The sequence below is a fragment of the Plectropomus leopardus genome, chromosome 13, assembly GCF_008729295.1.
Source record: "Plectropomus leopardus isolate mb chromosome 13, YSFRI_Pleo_2.0, whole genome shotgun sequence".
NCBI classification, from domain to species: domain Eukaryota; kingdom Metazoa; phylum Chordata; class Actinopteri; order Perciformes; family Serranidae; genus Plectropomus; species Plectropomus leopardus.
The window spans coordinates 23,692,575-23,719,907 of record NC_056475.1 but is presented as its reverse complement, the minus strand read 5'-3'; the positions used below and the strand labels follow the sequence as shown (position 1 = coordinate 23,719,907).

Below are 27,333 nucleotides of genomic sequence, written 5' to 3'. Positions count from 1 at the left end.
CCCCCAGCTTTGTCCCGCCCTACAACGTGATTGGCTTTTGTGATGAAACTAGCCAATTATGACTGGCTTTCAGGGGTCAAAGGGTACAGGAAGTCAGTGACTATTGGTTTATCTGCTCTGGCTTCAAACCAATCACAATGGGTCTTACAGGAGAAACAACAGCGATTGGCTGTTGTTTTCCAGCCCTTTGTGACTGGCTCATGTGTAAAGCTGCGGATAAAGAAGACCAATCGAGTAGCTTCCCTCCTGCTAAAGGTTTTTGGCGCTTTTTTGAATTGTGCAGGAAAAGTAAGACAAATGTAATGTGGTGTGCATGAACATTGGTGGCATTTAAACATTTTGTATATTCCTCATGTTAAGATGGCCTGAAAAAAAAACCCCTGGAAGGAGCCAGACAAACCTGTGATCATATATAAATATACTCTAAAACATAGTGAAAGATATAACATAATATGTGGTATTATACTGCTTGTACTATAGTACAGCAGTATAATACCACATATTATGTTATAAAAAGTAAAAAGTAAAAGACCCTGCTGCATGAAGTTTTGCTACTCTTGGCCATTTTTCTAGTGTAATGTGCCATATCATACAAGGTAATTTTGCTGTCTTATCTGACAGTGTAGGCTCAATTTAAGCAACATGGCTCTACACAATCTTTTTTGTATCTATATCATAAAACAGAAGACTGACATTGGTATGTCACCTCCTAAAAAGTAGCCATAAATAATCTAGTGATGCTTCAAAAATAATTTATTTGCAATAAATTAAACATTTCAAATATAACAACAGAAATCATATATCTTAAATTTTGCAGCTGCTTTCTGTTTCACATTCCAGCCGCATACTGTAGATAATGTGTCTTTAGACGAGGAAGTGGCTTTTCTCATTTCTTCAGCAGTTTGGAGTGGTTGTAGTTAAAGCACGTAGTCCGTTTGACAGCGGGGCAGTACACCTCTGTGATCCCTTTTATGAGATATATTTTTGATGCAGGTAACCCTGCAAATGTTATCAAAATCATTTAATTTGGTTGTTCTAAAGTCCTATAATTAATGCAGTCAAAAGATTTTTTGATATCCTCTGACAAAACAGAAATGGGGGAAAATGTATGTACATTTTTACATACCAGTTCTGTTGGCTTTTGAAGTATGTTGCAAGTTTCCTCATATCTCTCTAGTTGCTAGTAACAGTTTAACAGTTTCATTTCTAGTCCTGAGTATGCCCACTCCACCCATTACCTCACTGTAAACTTTTAGCAGAGCATCCAAGTTCTGTTTTTTTTCCAATCTATTTTAAAAAAAAGAATTATGATAATGCTCCTAAATATTAATACAAGATTGTTTTATTTTTCAATGTTTCGTTCATGATTATGATTTAATGCACATGATTTTGCCTGCAACCCATGAAAGACATTTCGTGCAATATATGCAGACTTGCTGCACATTACTGATAGTTATTGCAATAATGAAATGTCCACATGAACATCAACTTAAGTTTCTATAATGTGCATAAATGCACTTTTGACTTACTTGGAGTGAACAGTAGCCACAAAGAGAACATGACCTGATCAGAAAAAAGATTTAACTTATTGCCCGGCATGAAGAGTCTCATCGAGATGCTGTCTGGTTTCAAAAGCTAACTGAAATGCATCATGATATTCCACAGAAAGTACCTTTATAACATAAAAAGTACAATAAATATATTACCTTTTCTGCCCCTTATATAAGATACAATGTTGAACAACATCCTAAAAACCAACGTATAAGCAATTAGTTAAAAGACTGCTTTTTCTTAACTTACTTAAACTATGTGTTTAAACTTACAGTTGCATGGGAAAAACACACAGCAATGTCTCTATTTTACAGTGTAATGCAACTATGATGACTTGTTTTTTGGGGATAAAATAAATAGCACTTGTTTTATGAGAACCACATAATAATAAAATTACTGTTATACAACTCAAGATTTTTACATGTGCTGTTAAAAAACAGTCCAAAGTGCAACCAATAGCATCATACTGGCATTTTATACCATGAAATAGTTTAGAGCGTTTCCACCATCGGTCAGAGTCAAACACTACCACTATAGTTAGTGTTCAAACAGAGCGCAAGACATTTCATTGTGACCATTACCGTCCCCTCACTGAGCAGCAGATTTCTTCTCAAAAGAAATAGTTTTCATATCACATTTTAACTTTAGTGATGTGATTAAACATGACTTCTGTCCTGAAGGTGCGTTTATTTCTCTCTAGAGGAAACCTCCCAGAGGTGTCCTCCTTTCATGACGTACACCCGCCTGGGGTGTTCAGCCTGTCCAAGACTGGACTCCTGTAGGGTTTAGTTGTTCTTCTGACGGTGATGGCAGATTCATTTAAACAAAGTTTAAGTCAGGGTGACCCATGTCTCGCCCTGACAATGATAATTAGTTGTCCAGTGAGCTCGCTCCTCCGTTGGTAGCTTTGCTTTTTGATTTGCCTGATGAGCGGAAAGAGAAGCGTTTGATGAGACGCCGGGAGAAGCTGCCAGACTTTTTACGGCTGATGGCTGCAGCGGCAGCAAAGTTATTGCCCATGTTGGAGATGTCTTCATGGGATTGGCTGAGGCAGGACTCCTTCTCTCGATGTCTTCTGCGGAACAACAGCTTTGTCCCACTCTGTAGAAAGCTCACTACAGGAAGCAGACAGAAAATGTCATTATAACTAAGTGGCAATCCATAATTACATTATTAGGACCTTGTTGAAAAACACTAACCAATCGCGCGGGGCAAGTGAAATGCCACTTCAAGCTCGTAAATCTAGCAACTCACTAGAATAAAACACAGAGCTGATGATGGGGGAAGGTCAGGAGTGAGACATCTCACTCCCTTCTTCTCTGTTGGGAGGTGCACATGTGTAGTGGTGGTGGAGTACATGAGAGAAATGGTGGTGGGTAAAGACAAAGTTTAGTTGAAGTGCAAGTGAGCATGCCACTTATCCTGAAAACAGGAATATGGAATTAGAGGGCGTGAGCCAGAATCCAGTAATGTATTGTGCAATTTGAAAGCAGGGTGGACAAACAGGGGTTGTTTTTCATAACAACTTTACTCTTGGTTATTATTTGGTTTTATTGTAATTTGGGCAAGTAGATTTCTGAACCATTTGCCTGCAAAAAAAAAAACAAAACACACTTACGCTGAACTCTGAGCTCCCTCACCATATTGATTTCCTAATATAATTGACCACTCATCTTTTCCAAACCACTTTGGTCTGGTTGGGTCTAAACTGGAGTGCGGCCTCCAGAGGGCAGTAGAGTCCATCATGTTGTATGACCCTTAAATCAGTCAATGCTCAGTTCAAGTTTTGGGTGTTATGTAAGGCTATAAAATATTTGTTTGCATGTGAAATAAATCATACTATTTAACAGAACAGCAGTGAGATATAAAATTGGAAATAAATCCTATTTTAAATTACAAGAGGAATCGAAATGTATTCTTTAACGTATGCTCAAATGACGAGAGAAGTGACAGAATGCAGTCAAAAAAAAAAGCAAAAACAATATTTGAATGGCTAAATGTTAGTTAGTTAGTAGAAACTGAATCTCTGATGGTTTTAGTGGACACTGACTGAGCAGCAGACTGTGTTACCTTTATGGTCCTTGAGGCTGCGGGTTTCCAAGGCACCAGTGGAACCAGTATCTGATTCCACATCGTCCACAGATGGGCGCTCCGATGCGTCGGAGGGCGTGGTTTCATCTGGGTCCTGGTGATGCCCCGCCCCATAATGGTTGCCATGCATGGCTGCGTCCATGGCTGCAGCGTAGCCGCTCGATAACGCACAGTTGTCTTCTGAAAGCGGAACCTGCCCAGTGACAGATATCAAATTATGTCTTTTAAAAAATGTTGGCCCAATTAAGAAAGGTGTGAGGGAAGTGTGTAACTGCTTATTGGAACTGCATTCTAAAAACTCAGGCTAAAATGAACACTTAAAATACGCGACACTTTTTAACATCATAAAACATTCCGGTGAATTTTGTCCAAGTTCAAGTGAAGCCTCTTGCACCAAATCTATTTCTACAGTCTTTCAGGCAAAAATCAGGTCAGAGGACTCTTATTCTCCTGTAACGTGGACCAATGGGGGGGTCTGTGACTATAGACTAAATTTAGATCAAACTCAATATGCCTAGCTCCTCCATTGTGTTTTAGATTCCTTAAAAGCTGTTTTGGCTCATGTATTAAAGTTTGGTAAATCCTCAAAAGGTAAAAAAAAAGCTAAACCAAACTGACACATTCTCTTCATTTACAAAAATAGTTGTGCAGGTAACTGAAATGCAGAAAATGTTCTGATAAGACAACTGCATTAAAATAAACATGGTGTACTGTATGTCTAAAAATGACCTCTTTACCTCTATGTCATTTTACCAGCTACATTTGACACAGTTTCCATTCTCTGACCTTTGACACCCCCGAGATGATCAGCGTGCTCCTCTTTGTCGGTGTCTTCCGTGCTACTTTGGAGGCGGACTCCGTCAGCTGCCGGATGGCCGTCTCTGCAACGGGATCCAGGCCATTAGAGAGGCGGCTGCTCGCTGAGCAACAGAAACACAAATACGTAAATCAGCACTACACTCATAAACTGGGATATATAGTTTTTCAAGAAGGTGCATGTTAATTAATTGATTTATCATTTAATATAATTACCCCAATTAACCAGTAATTAACAGGTTAATTTTAAAAAAGAAAAAGCAAAACAATGTGAAATACAAGTGGTTTTTCCTTTTAGTCCAGTGCTCCATTGACTCAATGAGCTTCCTGTCTCCACTGGTTAGTTGACATTAGCACCGGCCACTGTGGATTTCGTATCAGGGGTTGGGTGGGAGCTAGTGACATAGTGGCGCTTGTAATGCCGCCCCTGTGGTGGGACGCTTTTTGCCAGAAACATGGTCGCCACCCACTAGTCTCTCCCATTTAACCCCGGTGAAGGAGTGGCTTCATTTTGAAGGGGAAAACCCCTTTAGCATTGTTAACTATGTTAGCACCACTGACCATGCTCACATTGCTAACAGTGATAACAGCCTAAACAATGCCAAAAGCAATTTGTGGCTCAAAATTGTGCTGCTTATTTGCCGGGGAAACCTGAAGCGAGACCGAAGGGTCGTGCAATGTTTCCTCAGCACCACTGTTGGGTCAGGATGGCGTTGCTAGCAGAAGTGAATGAGCGGCACCGCTAGCTGGCTAGCTCCCACCAGACCCAGGTGGTGTGCAACCTGTAGGCCAACATGCATAGTAGGTCAAAAATATTCTCATTCTCATCTCGGATTAACAAATAACTGTTGACAGTTTGATGTTTTATCAAACATCATCTTTCCGGTTTATTTGACGTTTTTGCTCTTTGTTTTGTATAAGCACATAGTTTCCCTGTGTAAACCTGCTGTAAAACAGGTTTAGTTAAACAGGGGATTCAGGAGTACCTGCAGCAAGAGTGCATGATGTGTACTGAAAAATGCATTCCTCTCATCTCGTGTTACACTGCAGCTGGCTTCTTATCCTACTTTGCATTTGTTATGTAAAACAACGTCTGGCCTTTCACTCTGAAACTCACTGCTGAGGTTGGGACTGGTGCTGCTTCTGCCATCTGACAGGACGGTGGGTTTCTTCTCAGTCACCTCCACTTTGGACGGTGAACGCACAGGGGAGTCACCTGAAAGGCACCACGGCTATTTATGTCATTGTGACATTAATACGATCACGGCACTCTCAGACATCTTGTTATAGACCTACTCCGGCAAAATGGCAGACTTTACTCTGTACATTTACCTGGACTGCGGTCCAGTTTTAGTCGAGACTGGACGGTCGTCACAGTGGTGACGATGGTTCCATCTGGCATTATGGTTCGGTCCACATCCACTTTCTTGGTAGGCGTGAGTGCGGAGCGTAGTGGAAGAGTGTTGTGGGTGCTGCGGGGCTCCTCTGTTTCCACATATAGCAGCTGGAGTAAAAAAACAACAACAAAAAAAAACACTTTTTATTTAAAAAAAAATAAAACATGTTGAGGGGATAGGCCCTTCATTAAAGGTAAACTATGCAGGAATCTACCCTTCCTAAGTCCCGCCCGTTTTGACTCCGTGCTCCAATGAGAGTTGAGCAAGGTTGGTGCTTTGGTTTGGAACTTTGGTCAACTTTCCCCCTTTTTTGATATACTGTGTGTTGTTTGGCTCGTCTATTTTGAAAAGAAAAACAAATGTTGAAATTTTTCACAATCTTCACAGACACATTACATTGTGTATAGCCAATTTTTGAGTTAGCTAATGTTGGCAAACGCAAGCTAAGTACCGATACTGTAGGTTGGTGCTGACTTATTTTTAAAATGACATGAATTATCGTGGGCCAGATCAAGACTAAAGTTACTTTCTTGATATTATCTCTGTAAGGCTTGGTGCCATCCAAAAGTCACTTTTAGTTTTATTTATTTTGATACGCACTAAGTTTAGCATGATTATATCCTTTCATTGCATTCTGTAGTTCTTGCTGTTGATGGCTTGAAGCCATATTGCCGGACGTCCAGAAACTGTAATACACACTGCGGCACAAAACCAGCATCTCCATGTTAGGTTGGACAAGCTTGACAAACAAACAACGGATTATTGTTGACTACTGTGTGTTCAAAGTATCACAATTTTAAGTGATACCCAAGAGCTTTGGGCACTGGGCATTTTGCCTTGATATATTTGTGTTTTCTTTACTCTGCGTCCCCATTTTTGTAGCTTCTTCTTGGTTGCTCATGATCTGACACCTGATTGTTTCTCGGGAGCAACCGATGTTGGTTTCTTAGGGCAGATACCAATACAAATGATTAGTAATGACCACTATGCATTTACAATAAATTTGAAGATCTTTCTGTCAATATTTAGAATTTGGAATATAACAAACTGCAACATAAAACTTTGCTGAACTGCCTTTAGCAAATGAATAAATGAATGAATGAAAAAATGAATAAATACAAATACCTTCGTGAGGTTTTAAAAAGTAAAAGTTCCTCCCATGCCGACACTTTCTTTGCACTTTTTAATTAATTAATTTATCATTAAAGTAAAATGCAGATACAGATCATCTGCAAAATGCCAAATATCGACCCCCCAATCAGCCACACCGATAATCTGTTAACCCCTAGTTGCTTCCTTTAAAAAAAAGAAAAAAGCCACTTCACCTGTGCCCTGGGCCCAGAAACATCCAGTACACAATAAAATTGGAAAAGATAAGAAAATACAGGCAGAGGACCCCGCCAGTAAGTACACCACCTCAGTGATGATTGAGGGGGATTACTTCTGCGTGAGTCGAAACATTGTTGTTTAGAGAAATCCTGCAAATTATACCAAAAAAACGATTGAACTTTATTAAAGATGTGGGCGCTTTATTTAAACTGACATCTGGATCTGCAGGGAAAATTTCTGTGACCAATCAGTGTATGTATAACAGGTTGCAGGAGAGCTACAGGAAAGCAGGGAATGTACTAATCTGAAAAGTTAGCCTGCAGAGATAAAGCAGATGTTGGTGTTGTCTTTGATGACTGCAAGATGCAAAAAAGTAAAACGAGCTGTCTGGTGAAAAGGCCACAGGAGATCTGAGACAGCCATCACAGGCATGACAATGGACTATGTATCAGCTGTTATACAACGCTCCCTCTCCTCCTGTTGTGAATCTTTGTTTCATTCCAGCTTGCTTGATGTTAGATAATAAACTGTGATGTAACTGCACACTTCAAAGCACGAGATCGCCTTTGAAAGAGCTTTACATCTTTTCCAGAAACACGCAGCCCCTTGTCGCTCACCTCCACTGTGATGGTAGCGTTTGGTGCCAAGCCGTGGCCGGGACTTATTGACAGTGTATGTTGTCCGGTGGGAATTTTGCTCCTGAGGTCCAAGGCGATAGAGGCATGGCCCGGCAGAAATTCTACTCATATTAAAGACAAAGAAGAAAGTTTAAACATATTTGTAGAAACAGCATGGAAGCTGCTCATTCACAGTAGTTCTGAGGCCACAAAGGGAGCAGCTCCTGACATTTTATACACCCCAAAACGCTAACTGTTACAGTGAGTCTGCCAACAGTGCATTTTAGGCATCGATGATTTTGCTTAAGCAGTCTAAACATTCCTGCTGATCAAGTTTCTGAACTGCAGCCAATAGTAAATTGGTATCATGAAATGCCTTACGTTCTCTTTTGCCGTTCCGCTCCAAAAGTCGCACTCTAAGCTCTTTGGTCTCTAAGCCCAGCTCCCTTCAACACACACGAAACAAATGTGTTAGAACACAAGTGAAACCCTACTGTGCAAAAAAAGATATTCACTAGAGTAATATGACAACTTTCTCAAGCTGATTTTTTCTCTAAAGCCTCTGAAAACTTCTGATGCAGAAAATAATGTGACATCATCCACTTCAAATCAGTGAGATAAAAGTACAGAAATCAAAACCTAAACAACAATTTTACTGTGGTGCCTTTGGACCCTTTTCATAATCACTTAAACCTTTGAAAACCGAGTAAATTGGTTTGATCGCCTTCAAAAACATGACGACAAATGCAATGAGCAAGTAGACAAAAATGTTCTGCAAATGGCAAGAAATTAGTAGAGAACTATAATTAGAATTATCATAACTATATTTTTAGAATATTTTTTTTACATAAAATTGTTACTTTTAAGGAGTTTTTTAGGTAATTTCCTTTTTTTTGCTTTTTTTTACTTATCTTTTTTTGTTTGCTAATTTTCTGGTACTTGTACTTTTTACGAATCTGTTGCTAATTCCTGGGTCATTTCTTCTTAAATTACTCATTGCTTTCTTACAGTGTTTGCGAAAGAAATCAAGCCAATTTGCTCAGGTTTTAAAGGGTTAATTCTGAATGCACACGATCATGACAAAGCAATTTCCACATCTCAGCTGCCATCTTACAGACTGATTTCCTCGCTCCATTCCAGTGGGGCGTTGGTGCTGCTGGACATTGACAGGAAGCGGGTTGTCCTCTCAGCGGAGGGTTGGTCCAAGCTCAGGACACAGCACAGCTCCCCTGATTTAGACCACTGACCTGCATGCACACAGTGAGACAGTGAGACCTCGGTAGTCTGCGGGAAGCAGGGCGGAAATGATCTGACGCTGAGGGAAAATATCTGACCTTTACTTAAGGTCACCCTGAGCTGCCGGAGCAGTAGTCGTCTCACCAAGACACTCTGGGGTACAGAGTTCAGTCCTACCGATAGATGGTCCATAGGAGTCTGGGGGTGTTCAGAGCATACGGCAAAATCATTTTAAAGGTCCAGTGTGTTGGATTTAGGAGAATATATGAGCAGAAATGGAACATAACATGATAAGTACACTTAAATGTCTTTAAAATTAGAATCGTCATGTTTTTATTAACTCAGAACGAGACGTTTTTAACTGTACAGGGAGTGGGTTCTTATACACAGACTCTGCCATGTTGTATCAGCATATTCATAACTTGGCCCAGAACAGACAAACCAAACATTCTCTCTAGATAGGGTCATTCCCTTTTTTTGCGCTGGCAGCAGCTCCCCAGTGATGAGTATTGTTGGAAAAACACAGATTTTTTAACATAAAACTGCTTTATTCAGTGCTCACAAACGTTTAAATCCTGTCTGATCCTGACTGTCTCCAACAAGCTGAACTGTGTCTGAGAAAAACTGATCTGTAATGTGAAACTGCTTTATTCTGTGCAGGTTTTTATAACCTGGTCTGTTTGTTTTGGAGAGGAGGAGACCTCTGCGGATAATTTGGCTCCCTGTTAAAACCTCCTGAACATCTGGATCTTAAGTTATCAGAGAAAATGGTAAGCCTACATCAGCAGGTGCTGGGCAAACACTCTGTCTGCGACAAGCCGAACTGTGACTGAGAAACACTGATTTGTAATGAGAAACTTCTTTGCTCTGCTCTTTTACAGGTTTTTAATAACCTGGTCCATTTGTTTTGTAGAGGAGGACACCTCTGCAGATAATCTGGCTCCCTGTTAAAACCTCCTAAATGTCTGGATCAGAAATATGGTGAGAACACTTTAGGAGGTGCTTGTTGCAAACGGGCTGAACAGCCTCTGAAGAGCACTAATTTGAAATGTGAAACTGTTTTATTCAGTGTTTTTACTGGTTTAAATTGCCTGATCTGTTTGTTTTGGAGAGGAAGAATCCTGTGCTGATAATGCAGCTCCTGTTAAAAATCTCCTGAACAAAGAACACTGAAAGAATTCTAACCAGGAGAAGTTTCAGCTGGTTGTAATCCTCCCTCCCGGGTGCCACGAAAATCGCCTCTGCTCCTTTAAGCGCAAGATCTATCATCCAGTCTTAGCAATGAATTTATTCAGAGAACAGCTCCTTGTTAGTTTGTATTATTGCTGGTAGCAATGGTAAGAAAAAAACCCACATATTTCTTACCAAAGGACTGGAGGCGCAAGTCTTGAGGTTGAGGACCATGGCAGGCTGAGTGCTGAACAGAGTGTCTTCTATCAGTCCCATAATCATGTCCAGGTCTGCCCCACCCTCAGCACCCTGAGACAAAAAGAAGCAGTTGATCACTCTGATGATAAGGTGGTTTGTTTTGTATCAGAGTCAGCAAAATGAACCACAGACAAAAAGTTGGGCTTTTAATCGATTTTTTTAAGCCTGATATTATCTTGTTTACTGATGCCTTAATCTAAAATTCTTTTAGTTTGTTCAAAAAGCACCTTAGGGGGATTTAAACACAATGTGGATAGACAAATTATTTTTGTCTTCTGTTATCATTGCAAGATAAGCCAAGTGGCTTTGGCAGAGGTCTGCGCTCTCCCAGTGCCTTGTAGTATATTCTTGTTGTCAGATTCAGTCTGTATCCCCAAGAACCAACCTGGACGGTGTAATTCTATTTTGGCAACTATGTAAAATTTGCATCAGAGCCTGGTGCACTTCCTAGGGGCTTGGCAGCACCTCTGTCTGAAACAGTCTGTCTGAGTTTATGTCCCACCTCCCAGAATCCCAGTCTGCTCTGATTGTTCAGCTGGCTCTCTCTGTGCACCTTCTATTCAATTTGTTATGTTGTGATATCACCAAGTTATGGAAGTGAACACTGACACTCAAAAGAGCTGTTTCAGATAATGCTCAGCCTAGGAACTGTCTGAGGGAGAGAGGGCTCCCTTTGGCTTGGAGTTTGGGCTTCATTACTTAGGAAAACTTTTACGAGCACAAAAATGCTACACAGAACAAAAAAGGAAAAACCCCAAAAGCATAATAGGTCCCCGTTAAATCCTTGCTTAATTGACTTTGTTGCTGTCTGAGACAAAGTGCACGAAATGGCATGAAAGTTTATGTAATGATATTCAAGAACGGCATTTCCCTCGTGACTCATGGTGAGTTCAATGGGCTGGAAAGTGACTCACATGCAAAACATCACATGCTGAGATTTGTGAAGAGCATTTGACAGAAAGCGTGAGCACAGATTCAGGAAAAAAAAAAAAAAACTACATGAAACCTTTTTTGAATGTATGCAACCTTGTATGCAAACTCTAAACCGGTTCAGAAACGAAGCCTTTGCCGACGACATGTGGCAGACATATCATATTAGTGGTATCACTTATCAGACGTTCTCACCTGTCTCTGCAGCTTGCACGGAGACACGGTCAAAGTGAATGATGGCTGCTTGGAAAGAGTCCAGGACATCAGCAGACCCTCGTCCTCCACCTCCTCCAGACACACCACCACCTGATGGAGACAAACAGAGCAAAGGTTAGACACATTAGACATAGAGGCAGACAGCAGGTTAACAGGAATGCTGTAAGAATATATTATAAGAGTAATATAGGCAAGTAATGAATCTACATGAGGCATTACTAAATAATTGCTACACTACTTAATTTTCCCAGATGACTGGCAGCCTCTGCTAGCTTTTACACTTCACACCACAGCATCAGCAAACACGTGGAAGCAGAAAACATGCAGAAAAGGCTTTATTCTGGTGCAAAAATTCTAGTTTCACATTATGCTTGATGACAAGTGTGATTTGCAGTCTGAAAATTACTTCCAATCTACTTATCCTCTTAAAGTCAGGAAGCAATAGGTTTTATGATAAGTGCATTCATGGTTTTGGCTTCCATTACTGAAATCAGACAGAGGCTTCTGATTTTCATGACTAGTAAAATGTAGACTCCTCATTTAATAGCAGTGACAGTGATGGTGGGACAGTGTGCGATTCATCACGTTTGAATAACAATGCAAATGAAGCTGAGATTCTCATTTGTTTTTTTTAGAGGCCTGCCCTCAAATGTGCAAATTGTAAAATATCAGGTTGGTGTGCTTTTGTACCAATAAGTGTATATAAACATAGATGGTTCTTGAAAAAGGAAGCTAAAAAATTGTGATTGCCCCCTAATGGCTGGCTGCAATAAAGGTCATATACCCCGCCCCCTCTATGTTAGCAGATGAGCCAAACTGAAAAGCCAAAATGAAAAGTACACATCAAACAAATAGATAGATAATAGGCAGTTCTGATCACCTTGATGTATGGTCAAGTGTTCATTTTTCGGATAAGTGGGGCTTTAATAAGTTATTTGATCACTCCCTCATGGTTGCATGCCTTCGCGATCCAGCTAAGTTTCATTTACAGTTTAAATCCATGTCTGTCCAGAGTCACATCTAGCCGTGACACATGACAATGCATCGAACAGGCTGCAGATGTTGCTGCTCAGAAGCTACACATTCTAAAACACCGGTGCTTCACATATATCCTTCTCCCCGGCAGCACAGAAAATCTATACAATCAGCAGAGTTTTAAGGCAGGTATCTGAGATTAGTGTCACCAATTAATATCCGACCAAACGTCTCCCCTTCTGTTCCTGAGTTATGATGTTTAATAATGGTCTGAGTGTTTTTGAGGAACATTATGGTGTCACAGTTAAGTTGACCTTGTTCTTAAGATATTATGTTCAAGAGAATGGGGAAGACAAGGTCACAGTGACCTTGACCTGTGATCATGAAAATCTAATGAGTTCACCCCTGACTCCAAATGGATTTTTGGGCTAAATCTGAAGAAACTCCCTGAAGGCGTTCTTGAGTCATTTACAAGAATGCCACATAAAACTTGATAAACATAATGCCTCTGGCTGTGGCTAATGTCGGCGCTGAGGCACAAACAGAGGGTGTGATGTCATGATTGACAGCTGGGTGTGTGATTTAGTGTGCTCGCAATAAATGGCGCTGCTTGCTATTGGGTCAGATGGGTGTATGGGTGGGAACTCAATGCTGCGGTTCCACTTCCCGACTGCTACTGCGCAGACTCTGGCTCCAAATGATGTCACCAGCACAAGACAGCAGCAGCTGCTTTTGGGATATTTTAGCTTGCGCTGTCAATCTTTATATAAAGTCCATGTTTTGTACCTTTGCCACCATGGGTGCTATAGTGATCTGATAGGTGTCCATGGAAACGGCAGCTGGTGACTGCTGGGTGACTGTCACAGGAAACGTCACTGTGTCCACCCAACATTTACAGTGTAAAACCTGTAAAACAAGAAGAGGTTGAAAAGGAACAATCCTGAATTGGGAGGAATAGTTCATATTTTGACACAGACATTTGGTCCAGGATTTATGTCATGTGTTGCCCTAGTTAAAAATTAAAATATACATAGACTATATGGATTACTTACCATTCGGTGTGGCGATTGGTCGGTGCAGGTCACACTATCTATTGCAGAGGCAGCGGTTAACTGGAGGCTGCTGTCAAAAGTGATCTGGATGGAGCTCTGGCAGAGACAGGAAGAGAACAAACGTCCTAAATATTACATAAGAGGAAGAGGAGAGGCACTTGGGGATGACATAAAAGATTTTGTACTGCAGTGATAAAGTCTTGAACATAGCTGGTTAGCAGTTAGTCGCAGTCTTTATAGATCTCTGGTTAATAAGTAAATGAAATTGCTGCTGCATCACTTAAAATAAAATGTAAATGAACTAGGGCATTTTATGAATTGTAAGCTTGTTGAAAGAAGTTCATTGATCTTTTCTTAGGGAGATTGAACTCTTCAGGGTACTGATCACCTCATTTACATGCTAGTCACACAATGCAATCCTTACAAATCAACATTGCTATTTTGTATTCCCTGCTACAGCAATCCTCTGCAGGAACAGAAATATTTCTTTTAGCAAATATCGTGTCAAGATTATTAATGTATGATTATTTTCTCCTGCCAAAGGTTCACCATTACAAGGTGACACAGTTAAAGGGTATATTCAGCATTTTCCAACCTGGACATTATTTTTCCATGTTTTATGTCTAGGTAAGTAATGGCAAAAGCAATTTTTGAAATTTCGTCCAGTACTGAGACCAGTAAAGCCAGCTGTGGCAAAACAGGCTGTGAATCCCTAAAAGGCAATTGACTGCAGTTTATATCTACTAAAAATGCTTGTTTTTGCCACTGACAGGCTCGGATTGTTATTGTAAGTGTCTGACAACATTATGGAAAGGATCCCAACAGAGATCAACCTTTTTGTTAAAGATCGAGATCTATTTTGTTTGACTAGAAACAGCTCCAAAATTGCCTTTGCCAAACACACCAGACTCCATTTAAATTAACAATAATGTAATGAAGTCAGCATATTTTCAAATTTAACTGGGCAAATTAAGGGTTAATTTCAACCAAATCACAGTTGGTGATTTTTGGAACAGTATAAAGACAAACCAAGACTGGTTTTGTGAGGGTTTTTTTTTTTTTTTTTTTTGCTTCTGACAACTTTGAATGAACAGTGTTTTTCAATACAGTGGTCCCTCGTTTATTGCAGGAGTTACGTTCTAAAAATAACCCGCAATAGGCGAAATCCGCGAAGTAGTCAGCTTTATTTTTTACAATAATACAATTTACATTTTTTTTTTATTATAGATGTTTTAAGGCTGTAAAACCCCTCACTACACACTTTATACACTTTTCTAGGACAGGCATTATCATCATAACATAACACATCAACACAAACACAAAGTTCAAACCTTCTTTGACAAATAAGGCCAGTATTATAGAATGAAACCAAAGATCAAAACCTGTTTTCAGGCCCAAACATTTGTTTGAGAAATAAAAATATAAATGTTTTCCTATAAATAATTATGATGGCTTTTAGAACTAACAAATTTAATTTTAACGATCACCTACGAGGTTGGACACATGAGAAATTATTAATAGTGACTCATGAGTATTTCACAGTTCCTCCGACCGTGCCTAGCGATCGAAGATTTATGTAAATTTGGCAAGCTGAACGCATTCTGTACTGTACAGGAGACACGGCACGGAGGAGATTGATTGACAATGGTCTACAGTCCCTTAGCCAATCAGGACGCAGAACACAATGCGCTCTAAAAAAAAAAAGCATGCAAAATTGCACTAAAAAAAATCTGCGAAACTGCAAGGCCGCGAAAGGTGAACCGTGTTATAGCGAGGGACCACTGTATTAAATGACTGTTTATTTAAATGGAGTATGTGGATTTGAAAATAGCAATTTTGGGGCTGTTTCTAGTTTAAAAAACAGGATCTTACTCTTTAACAAAAATGTCGACGAAGTTGTCCGACACTTATAATAACAATCTAAGCCTGTGAGGAGCCAAAAACAAGCACTTTTAGTGGATGCAGATTGACGATACTCAATTGCCCCGCAGGGATTCCATTGCAGCCAGTTTCGTGGCTGCTGCCTGGAGCGCTCTCACTCAATACTGGACCAATTTCAAAAATTCTTTCTCTGATTAGTCACAAAAATGGAATAAATAGGGTCCAGGGTGGAAAATATCAACATTTCCCTTTAACTGTGTCCCTTTAAGTCTAGTAGAGAAAATTTAAATGATTGAATAAAATCTGTTGTAAGCTGTCATACAGTGTAAGCCAACAAACATGAGGCCGTCGTATTTACCATGCATGGCAAAGCACGACTGCGATTTAAGTCCAGGCCGCTCTGTGTGTTTGTGCGCTCAGATGAACATTGCCCGAAGATACTGGCAAAAAAATGACAGCATATGTTTGACCAAAGGGTGGCAGGAAGTGCGTTCATGTTAATATGAGCTTCTCTAATAATGCAAAAGTTGTTTTGAGAATACCCCTCTCTATCAGGCTGCTTTAGTCTTACAACAGAGTCCAAATAGGACTGCGTCAGATAATGCTTAGTCATGCTCACAGCAAAGCAGCTTTTACTCTGTGACTGTTGGACTTGGTAGACACCCCTGACAAAAGATATGAGTATGTCAGTTGTAAGAAAGGATTCACCACGACCGTGACAAACCAGTGGCCTACTATCACTGTGTGTGTGTGTGTGTGTGTGCGCCAGAGGATCTGTTTCAATAGACAGCTTTAACTGGCTCAGGAGATGCAAGTGAGAGAAAACAAATCCCCTATTGTCAGGGCATATGTTCCTCTAGGTCCAAGTCCAAACGCTATCAAACACAACAGTGGAGGCGGGGCAGAGGTGGGAGGATGATATAACAAAGTTTGCAGCGTGTGTGTGCAGGCTCATGTGTATGTGTGTGTCAGTGTTCCAGCCAGAAGGGCAGAAAGCCAAGTGCAATGCTGCAAGCTTCCCTGGACCAACACCACAGCCACATGACTCGAGTGTACAACCGGCTGTGTTTACTTCGGTTGGCTGGAGCCTCTAAAACTGCTCAGTCACCCAACCGTTCATTACATCCAAAGTGCAGGACGAACATGATGTGATGTATCTCAGATTGAGTGAGGTTAGGTAAACCCATTAATCACAATGTTCTGATTGTGTGTGGCTCATGGATGTGCATCACTGAAGGTTTGTGTCGCTGCAGTCAAGCCCCCGCTGGCATCTTTGCAATGAGGCAAATTGGTGTCAGTACAATGTTGTGAGCAAGTATTCCCAAATGTCAGTGTTTTTTGGGACATTCACATTCTGCAATAATAAGAGTGATGGCAGCGAAATGATTATTTTTCTCGCATTTTTATTGCAGATGTAAGGACCTAGAACAGTGACATTAAGTTAAACACGTGCATTAACACATGCATTGAAATTGTTATTATTTCATTTTATCAAGATATATTTTTTTGCATTCTGATATACTTTTCAAGGACAATCTTCAGATTTTTTTCTCCATTTCACTCTTGCAGGACTGTGTGTCAAGCAGAACCATTCTCTCCTTAATGTGCAGTTTATATGTAAATCACACTTTCCTCGCCCCCTCCCCTCCAAGCCAAAACAGTGACAGAAAGGTAAAATTGAAAAAAAAAAAGACTGAACCCCCCTCCCGCAGTGTAAAAACAGAGTAACATGAAGAAAAAAGTCAGAAGATTGTCACTGGAAAACACACCAGAATGCAAATAATAATAACAGTAATAATAATCAGTTAAATAAAATGCATGTGTTTTGTCAGTGGAAGGTTTTGTTTACTGCTAACATTTATTTTTCCAATGCCAAATTTTATTTTCAATGCCAAAACTTAACACCACCGTTCTACCCCTATACATTTTGCCTTTATTAAAAATCTAAAGGTGTGGATTCAGACGGGAAATACGGGGAGAGTGTGAGGTATGACCATCGTCTATAAATAAATCTATACAAATATTTATATACTCTCTTCAGAGCTGAGAGTCACAAATGTCTGTCACATCGATTTGGTACACCTAACCACTAGGCCACTAGTACAGTTTTCAAGCCTAAAACCCCTTAGGTAGGTAGACAAGCCATGGTGGCTTTTTTGTGAAACATGCTAATCAATGACAAAGACAAACTGACAGCTTTCATACTTTTCTCCAAATTTCTTTAGGACACACAGCAAGTAGAGGCTTGCCAATGTGTGTCGGTCAAAACTATGCATGCCTGAGAGAAGGTTAGGTCAGTTTTAGTTTTCTGCTGATATGTACTGTATATGCGTGTGTGTGTGTGTGTGTGTGTGTGTGTGTATTTTATTTTATATTTTTAACTTCCTGGGCTGTATTATAATCCCAGCATCTTATATTTTAGTTTTTCCCACAGTGCTAGTTGAACATGTTGAGGCGTACATCCCACTTTTTCGCTTGATCATGTGCCTTAAATGGAATATGTTTGAAAATATTAATTTACTGTTTTGACCCTTTGAGGTAGAGCCTTGAATATGTATCCCTTTATGTTATTCTTTTCCTTATAAGGGAGTTCACTTAGACATTTCTCATCCATTGGCTGCCTAGGTATCCATCTGGTGCTCTGTGGTGTTGTGTATCCTCCTGGCGGAGGCTGCAGAGCTCTTTCTGTCATGGAGAGGGGAGTGCATAACCTCTGATTTGTCCTTGTGAACCACCACTGTCCAACTGAGTGTGTGTGGGAGGTATTTCTGGAAAGAGACAGTTCCTGAGGACATCCACGGTGTCACTTCAGGTTTATCAGAGTCACCCCCTTTGGGTCCGACTGGCTGGATGCCTCTGTAAAGCATGTGGGTCAACCAGAAATACACTCCGCCTGTGGCTTTTGTTGACCCTCATCCTCCTTTCCTGCCTTTTCTTTCAGTAGCATGTCTCAAGTTCAATTAGCCTCCATATACAAACGCACCGGTTTGATAACTTGGAATGAAATTCGGATTTTTTTTTTTTACCATGCTAGCAGCTAGTGGGGTTAACAACGTGTGTTAGCATGCTGACACTCTAAACTAAAATGTGAATATTGCAAACATTACCTGCTAAATATCAGTATGTTAGTGGCGTCTTTATGGACATGTTAGCATGCTAATGTTAGCATTTAGCTCTAAACTCTAGTATTGTTTTTACTGCAAGCTACTGACATCTATAATCCAATCCACCCACCAGACATTAATCATGCATTACTACATTTCAACTGATTCAAATCAGGCAGGTGAATATTAGTTGATTTCCAGTTTGGTGATCCGAGAGCTGCGTTTTTCACTGTACATAAAACTATAAGATGTAATCTGTCAGTAAAGGGACAGCAAACCCCCAAATCAAAAATAATTGTTTTTCCTCGCACCTGTAGTGCTATTTGTCAATCTAGATTGTTTTGGCATCAATCATATCACTGCGCAGAAGAAAGCATGCTTCTCCTGCTAGTTCACCGTGTACCACTAATTAATGTTACAGCTCAGTCGAAAGGACGCTAGTACTGTTTACATCTTGCGCTGTCAGCAGCACAAGCCTTCCATAAGTCAATGCACGCTTTCATCTGCGCAGTAATATGAATGGCAGAGATAGTTTGCAACTCACACCAAAACAATCTAGACAGATAGCGGAGGAGGACAGAGGACACTTGATTTTGGGGGAAAACTGTCCCTTCAAAACTATAACGAGCTGTAACAAGACTGCAAGGACAACTATGTTTAGCATTTAGAATCTAGCTTCACTTCACAATTTGTTTAGGCCACCTTGTAGATTAATGCCTATCACAGATTGTTTCGGGTCATTAAAGTAAAACTGTCCGATGAATTAGGATTTCATTACCGACGGTGACTGACTGATGTTAGTTTCCTGCACTGTCATTGCAAATGACATTGAGTGCTTAACGTTCGTCGTCGTTAAGACGAAATCAACTTGAGCATAATCACAGTGCATTAATCATCTACCGGCAGCTCAGAGTCAGAGAGGGAAGAAGTTGAACTGTGGCCTCAAGCTAATCACCAGGCTCTTTATAATTGCAGATCTTGAATAGACAGGGAACTTCCTTCCCTGCAGATGCACACTCGTATGCTCTATTAGTCCTCCTCTACCACCCACTGAACCCAGTGACGATGGCTTGACATCATATGTCAGCTGCAGATGCACTCACACAGTCTGACGATGCCATTATGATCTGCTATTCTGAAGAGGCCAACCAGTCCAGTTCTTCAAGCCTCCTCCACGAAATAATCCAGCCAGAGACATCTGAATAGCTCCATATCAAGCCTGCCCGCCAAGGAAAGATTATATCCAGAGGCTTCTGCAGTAATGCTTCAGCAGACAGACATTTTCTCCGGATAAACAACTGAGTCATGAAACAGGCTGCATCATGGGATGAAGGAGCAGGAGGTGCTTTTTGTGCTGCTGAACATCTTCAGGTGTCTTCAATCTCTCTGTTTAATATCTCATGTTTAAATGGCTTGCGTTTAATGCACATTAACCCTTGGACACACATAGCTTGTTTGTGGGTATACATACAGTATAGTGAACTGGTAAACTCCATGGAAATCACCACATGCATGTGTTTAATGCAGTAAGAGAGCATCCCTCTATTGACGTCGTCGCATTTAACCAGCTGCAATGAAACCTCAGGCCAAATCCCTGGATTACAGGGACACAGGAGGAGTGAGAAGGGGGAGGGGGCTCCAAAATTGTGAAGAACCCAACTGCAACACGTGGCCAGTGCACAGACATTTCACCCGCGGGTTGCAATTGTCTCCTCTAATCTATATCTTGAGAAAAGCACTCACCATCTCCTCAGCCCAAATGCAATCATAATTTTTCCTCTTTAAGTGTCAGAGATAAAAATACAAATCTCTTGACTAAATATTGTCAAGGAGGAAGCTGGCTGTCACTAACACCAAACAAAAAGCCAAATGATGCTGTGGTTCGTACCATTTTCTGCTGCTGACTGTAATTATGTAACAACCCCCAACCCTCCTGTCAGGATTCAGCCCCCAGAAGCATTTTTATAGTCTCATCTTGCTGTTCTGAATGCTGAACTTCAGAGGTCAGGGTCAGGTCCCCCCTCAGGACGAAGTGTCGTCAGACAGCATTCTGACGACACTCAAAATTAGTGAGACAGCATGAGCTGTTCTGTATGATAGCAGCATTTGGTCCCAGGTTGTGTATTGGAGGGTTTCTGGCTTACGTCACTCTCTGCTGCAGTGAGCAGAATATCGACGAGGACAGCCAAACCAGACACTGGAAATGATCGTAATTCAAAACTACAGACAGGACCCACTGACTCCTGTGAAATCTTCTTAATAAGATTGGTAGAAGACAGTGCACAGATACAGCCCCATGAATACCAAATACCCACAGTAAGAGGTGTTAACAGCAAAAGCAAAAACTCTCCTTTTCTGAAATTTCCATAATGTTCATCTATGTAACTATGAACAGGTACACTCGCTGAGTGACTGGAATACAATGGCATGTGTCATTCATGCACAAAACATAAGTCCTGAAAGGGATATCATGTTTCACAATGACCCAAAGAGCGACTTGGTTCTAAAAAAGTGTATAATGCTACAGGTAATGGTGAGAAAATAAAAATAAGATCCAGGGAGTCTGAGCTGGATGACAGAAGTCTGACTTGAGCGTTGCCCAAACTATGGAAAGCCAGGGAGGCCAAAGACATGGCCTAATGCTGCGAGTGATAACGCGACAGCGTGACCCGCTACATTGCTGAGTTAAAGTGTTACTCAAGTGTTCGCTAACAGAGTTCTGTCGTCATGGGCTTACATACTTGCCATAAAGCACCTCAGCTGAATGTCGTCTTAAGTTTGAGCCCCATGGCATTTCGCCACCCCATTGCACCCCCATGTGCACCGCACTGCACATAAAGCTAGCATTGCATCTACTAACTACACTAAATAACACAGTATCACAGCTAGAAACAAAAACATCTATGATTGATTGATGCTCCAGTGTGAAACTCGAGCGCGTGACGGGCGTCAGTTAGTAGCCAGTAGCTAAAATGACTCGTAGCCTGTTGCTGCGTCGCTCATAGTGTGAGTTGTTCCAATACTGATACCCTGATAGCCCTTAATTTATTCATAAAACTTAAAGGTCTTTAACGCCTGAAAAAATGGCAGTTTTTCCCAAAAATCAATTCTACTCCACTCTAAAAGAGTAGCCTTCAGTTAGTGTAGTGTTAGGGTAAGGGATTAGGGTTCGGGTTAGGGTTTGGTGTAACGTTAATTGTTAACAAAATGTTAAATATATCTTCAACATATTTGTTCATGTTTTACCATGGGATTAACGTGAGCCACGCCATACAATAATATAGCTCTTAATTTTTATTTAATTTTTACATAATGGTATAAAATTTGCACTCCGTATTGGCCGACACACAAGTTAAGGTATCAGAATCAGTACTGAGAAGAAATAAATGGTATCAGAACATCTATAATGATGATATAAAAGATATTGCATACTCTTGTATTTCATTTTCTGCAAGAGAGCAAATTCAACCATTGCCCAAAACAAATTAATTTAACTTTCTGTCAATCATATCATGTCAAATGACTTCATGGAGGATTCATGTAATGTCGAAAATTTGGTGATTACATTGTTATGTTACAGTGGTTCAAGACTATCAGTTTGAGTCCCACAAGGTTTCGAGCAAAATAATTACTAGGAAGAAATATGATAACATAAACAGTAAAAAAGCCGCTATAATGCTTGACCACACATAATTGTGACTGCAGAAGAAAGGGTTTTGCTGAACCTTGTTTATTGTGCCAACTTTCCATATGGACTCATTCCACTTGCCTTCATTTGGATACATTTCGACATAATTATTTAAAGACCTCTGTCAGCATCACTCTTAGATGCTGCAGAAGTACTTAGGTTAATGCTATGAAGGATTTGCTTGCTAATCCCCACATGATGACACCGAAGCCGTATCTTCGTGCTGTGTTCCTACAGGGAAGCTCATGTTTTGTCGGTTGTAGAAACATAATCAGGAAATGCAAGTTAGAGGAGAACGTGAGTCTTTGGGACCATAGTTTGGAGCCAGCTGCTCTAGTGTCTGTTTTCGTAGTGGCCACGGCAACATGCCTGGCAGGTGGCAGGTACTTAGTCCGTGTGAGAGGCAAAGAATGCGAGGTGACTCGTTCGTGGCCACTTAATACTTGCCATATCTCCACACACCCCCGCAGCAGGTTTTTCCAGACAGGTTTTGAGGGAGGAGGTGAAAAGCCAGAACAATGAACCAAGTTGCAACTCCGATTCTAATCAGCACAGACAAAAACACTTGGAACAACTTAATCATGAATACCATGGAGACCAAACACGTGAGCTTTAACTTACAAGACATAGACAATAAATCAATAGGTCACAGTGGCTCTTAGACTGACTCCTGCAAGTAGGCTATATCTATTCAAAACATGTCGGTGATTTCTTATTTCAGTATCATATTCAAAGTTTCATTAACAAACTTAGAAAGTGATTTGCATACGCCCTAGACACATTTAAAGTAACAGATTGCTCTGCACGCAAACACAATGACTAGCAGATACTTATTGTGATGAGTGAGCTCGGGAAGCTTTGGCTCGCACTCTCGGTTCACAAGCGTAACACCAAATGGACAGACAGACCTGGACTGCTTGTCTCTGTCTCCTCCACCACTGACGCATTTACCCAGTCTGGAGATTTATCTTACACTAAACATATACTTCATCACTGCTGGGTAGTAGCCATGTATCTACTGTGTTTTTAAAACATTTTGTAAGCCTAAAGGTCATACTGTCATCATAGATTAAACCCACAAAGGAGCACGAAGGTTATAACATACCAAAAAATATTCACAGCAACCTCTGTTTGTAAAAGCACACCCCACCCCACCCAAAACAAATTCATTTCAAAGCCTTCCTTGTGTGTTTAGTACAGCCTAACGGATATTAAATTACCAATTCTACTAACTTTAGGTAATACTGTCATTTATTTTTCATGTTGTCACCTAGAAACTCCATCAATCTTACTCTCACTAAACGCTCCAAAGTTCACCCAAGGTTCACTCTAACGTCGTAGAGTTACTTGGTAACTGAGAGCACTGAAGGTCACAATGGATCAGCTCATTAAGCTGATGTAAGATAACTCAGGTGGCACGCTCTAAATTACCGCCATATATCAAAGAGAAGCAGCTCCAAAGAATCCCACCACTCAGTTTGCTGAACGCTTATTGCCAGCGCAAAAATACTTAACACTTTTATGAAAACAGATACAGCTGGCTTAATGCTGCGTACCAAAACATGTGTGGTATGCAGAGAAAGTACATCCTGAAGTTTAGACCATAAAGATGTGTGAGCTCTAACTAACACTCTTGCATGTAACACGGACAGCAGGCTGTCTGTGTCCCGCCAGACCAGGTGGTACACAGTGCAGGAAAATGAAGAGTAACAGATTAACCGTGTTACCTGTTAAAAATATTGTTAGTGGTAAACCAATTAAGGGTTAATTGTTGACCTCCTATGTAAAAGTATTCCTTTATGATTTATGTTTATTACTGAGCTGTACAATGTAGTTGAAATCATAATCATGACATTAATAACCATATTTCCAATATTTATGTATACAATATGGCAAAAGCATGCAAAATTCTAAGTTATATAATTTAATTAAATTTTCCACTGATGTGTTTTACACCAGATAAAACACTAAATATAGTTTTAATAACAATTGAGAATTGTTCATTTGGAGAGCAGAACATTGTAAAATGATAACACATAATAATTACATTATCACAGCGCTGATAAATAACACTGAGTTATAGCCTGACCATAATAACTAGTATTCTAGTGTGAGGAATGTTATTTTTCCTCCTCTCTGTTGACTATTTATTAGCAGTGTATCTAAAAAGACATATTTAAGCAAGTCATACATCTTTCTAATCTGCGTACTGAAACAGGCAAAGAGTATCTTGCTGAACAAGCAGTGACCTATTAATTGCATCATTAGGCTAAGTTCCAAGTATTTATTTTTCCAAAACCAATATGCAACACTTGCACCATCGCAGACTGCGTATTCCTCCAAAATGTTTGAACATCTGAGGGGGCTTTCAATCAGCCATGACCCTTATGAGTCAGAATTGAGTGCTGTGTGTTGTGCACGTTCGCTCGGTGGATTGATCTGACCCCTTTAAACTCCCCGCCAACTCATCTTTCATTCAACACACACACACACACACACAGAGTTCCTGAGGGGAGGGGGGGGGGGGTCCAGCTCCTCTTCCAGTGTTCATAGGAAACATCTGACTGCGTGGCAGACTTTGATTTAAGTGGATCAAAGGAACTATCTGAAAGGAGAAAGACCTTTAGAAACTTTCGATAAGCCTCGAGCACATGCCAGACGACCAACTGTCTGGAGTGCTCACCACACTGGATCCAACATCTGTGTGTGAAGCAGCTACCTGCTGCAGTTTTAACAGTTTCGTTAACATTAGGTTATGAGTTCAGGTGATGTTCTGTCTTGAGCACAGATTTTGCCTCTTCCCACTGTGATCAAACACATCCATTTCCCCCACAGGCCGGGGTATCAGACTATTTTTAAGAGGTGTGGGTGTTCATACTGTGGCTACGCTGACTGGTCTTGCCTCTCTGCTCTTATGAGCATTGATTCAGAGCTGTTACGCAACGCTCTGCCCCCCATCCTCTTACCGATTAGACACTCCAACTCCTACACCTCCACCTCTCTGCCTACACACACTTCCAGCGGACACGGGCACACCAGCTGTATCAGCCCTTGTTTAACTATTTATGCCCTGCTTAGTAGAGTAACCTTAGGCGTGCTCCCTAACACATCATGTTTATTCAGCTCTCCTTTGCAATATGACTTGTGCTGCATCACATCTTACCCCATGCCTGCACGCTTGCTCATTCAAAGCTTTGACCCAGGTCCTCTGCCAGTGCTCCCTGAAGGACTTGAAGGACAGCAGGGAGGTCAGCAAGCCTTTAACCCCGGCCTCAGATGCAGAACCTCCATCCCGGAAAGAGCGCAGCTTCAGCAGGAAGCCCCACACACCTCCAGCCTGGCTGTGGTGAGGCTGAGTGATGGAGAGCTGCTGCCAGGCTGTTTCTCTCTTGTCCTGCTTGGCTGTCTTCCTGGATCTCCACAGCCGCAGCACGGTCAGCAAATACTGGAAAAGCCATCCCAGCACAATGAGCAGGGAAGTTAGAAAGAGACCCACCAGACACAGCCAGCCCAACTCCTGGAGCTCCATCACCGTCTCCTGGAGCCTCTCATATCACCAGGTCCAGATGGAAATATCAAGACTGTAAGTCAGAGCAGATCAGCTCCCTGTAGCCTGTGAGAAGCAGCAAAAAACAGTCAGTCATACGGATTTAATGAGTAATAACAAGTAATAACTCAGGAATAACCCATATACACAGAGGATGCACAGACATGGAGGCAGTGACCGCCTTAACTTAATTTGCTCGTTTTAGATCACGTTGAAACACAATGTGCATATGAAGCCAATGTGCTCTAAACTGCGTTACGTACTTATCTAAAAATGACTCGTGCATTAGCAGAGGAGGCTGCAGCGCAGTTTAACAGACACAACTCCGACAGTCAATTACAGCTTCATAACAACCCACCGTTTAACTTAAACAGTCCGAGCTGCAGGCTGCAGGGAATCGAAAGCACGGCATTGGTAACATGAAGCTGGCTTTATGGCGATCTGCTGCCAACAACAAATGTGTTTGTCCCATCTCCGAGTCCTCAGCGATATTTAGAGTGATGATGTTATTTATCGATTCAAAATGAAGCCTCCTGCTCTCTGCTGCTGCTTTACAGACTCCAGTGGGTGTCCAATCTCCGCTGCTCGTCCCCTCCTACCTCTGTAACCTCTTCAATGATGATTTGACAAAGAGCAGCAGTGACCCACAGGTGGCGCTGCAGAGGAGACACGCGACTGCATAGAGGAAGTGACAGGCAAAGCCTTCAAAATAAAAGCAGGAGACTTGAAACGTCAGAAATAATCTTTTTTTTTTTTGCACTTATTCAAGCTTCTAAAAAAAATCAACGGGATTCTGCGTTATTACACAGTCAACTACAGTATGATGAAAGTCTCTCAAAATCCAGTCTTAAATCCTGCATTACTTTTGTCTATACTGTGCTTACTGTACTCTGCTGTTGCATAATCCTAAATTTAGTTGTGTTTAATCAATGTAATGAACATCTACTCATTATCATGGGTTTACATTTGCAGGGGACACGAACATGTACATTTGTGCCCCCCAATAAAATCAAGGGTAGCGCAGGACTTTTTTAAAGTCATTTATACCATAAATGGATACAGAAAAGGGACAAATTGGTGCATTACAATTAATCAGAATGCTGCATTTAAGTGTTTGATGATCAAAATCATCAGGCGGAGGCCCCTCATTTCATATGTGACCATGTTAAATAAACTCAGAGGTATAGTCCTACATCTTCTCACTGACACAATCAGGCTGGTAGTTTTTAATTTTGAGTAGGGGAGATCAAGGCTTTTATTCATAGTTTGAAATATTTCTACAATCCATTTTGTTATAGAACTTTTGTTCGTTTCTTTTTTCAATTTTAGCTTTTCTTTATTTACATTATTATCTTGTATGATTAACTGACTGTTTGAATTTAATTTTGTTGCGTAGGCTGCCCTTCCTAATTTTCCCCAGCCGAAGGTAAACTACTTCCATTTCATGAAATGAAAGAGAAAGAAATATATTCTCC

The 27,333-nt window shown here is 40.8% G+C and overlaps 1 protein-coding gene and 1 long non-coding RNA gene across 2 annotated transcripts; one reads left to right on the top strand and one right to left on the bottom strand.

The window, feature by feature from the left end:
• Positions 1-745: 745 nt before the first annotated feature.
• On the bottom strand, positions 746-26,456 carry c2cd2l (c2cd2 like). Its single transcript, XM_042499828.1, has 15 exons — positions 26,217-26,456; positions 25,475-25,924; positions 13,639-13,734; positions 13,373-13,492; positions 11,591-11,701; positions 10,403-10,516; positions 9,136-9,235; positions 8,916-9,048; positions 8,183-8,247; positions 7,802-7,923; positions 5,791-5,962; positions 5,576-5,674; positions 4,429-4,562; positions 3,622-3,835; positions 746-2,666 (listed from the first exon to the last, which is right to left on the bottom strand). The coding sequence occupies exons 2-15, from the start codon at positions 25,838-25,840 to the stop codon at positions 2,422-2,424; spliced, it is 2,091 nt and encodes a 696-aa protein (XP_042355762.1). The 5' UTR covers positions 25,841-25,924; positions 26,217-26,456; the 3' UTR covers positions 746-2,421.
• Positions 9,942-25,588, top strand: LOC121952942. Its single transcript, XR_006106470.1, has 3 exons — positions 9,942-10,018; positions 11,603-11,725; positions 25,515-25,588. It is a non-coding gene; the product is annotated as an uncharacterized LOC121952942 (long non-coding RNA).
• Positions 26,457-27,333: the final 877 nt, after the last annotated feature.

Coding starts and splice junctions, on each gene's coding strand:
- c2cd2l (XM_042499828.1), bottom strand. CDS start 25,840: ATGGAGCTCCAGGAGTTGGGCTGGCTGTGTCTGGTGGGTCTCTTTCTA. Junction 11,702..13,372: donor TAGCACCCATGGTGGCAAAG/GTACAAAACATG, acceptor TGTCTCCATCAG/GTGGTGGTGTGTCTGGAGGA. Junction 5,963..7,801: donor ACGCTACCATCACAGTGGAG/GTGAGCGACAAG, acceptor TTTTTACTCCAG/CTGCTATATGTGGAAACAGA.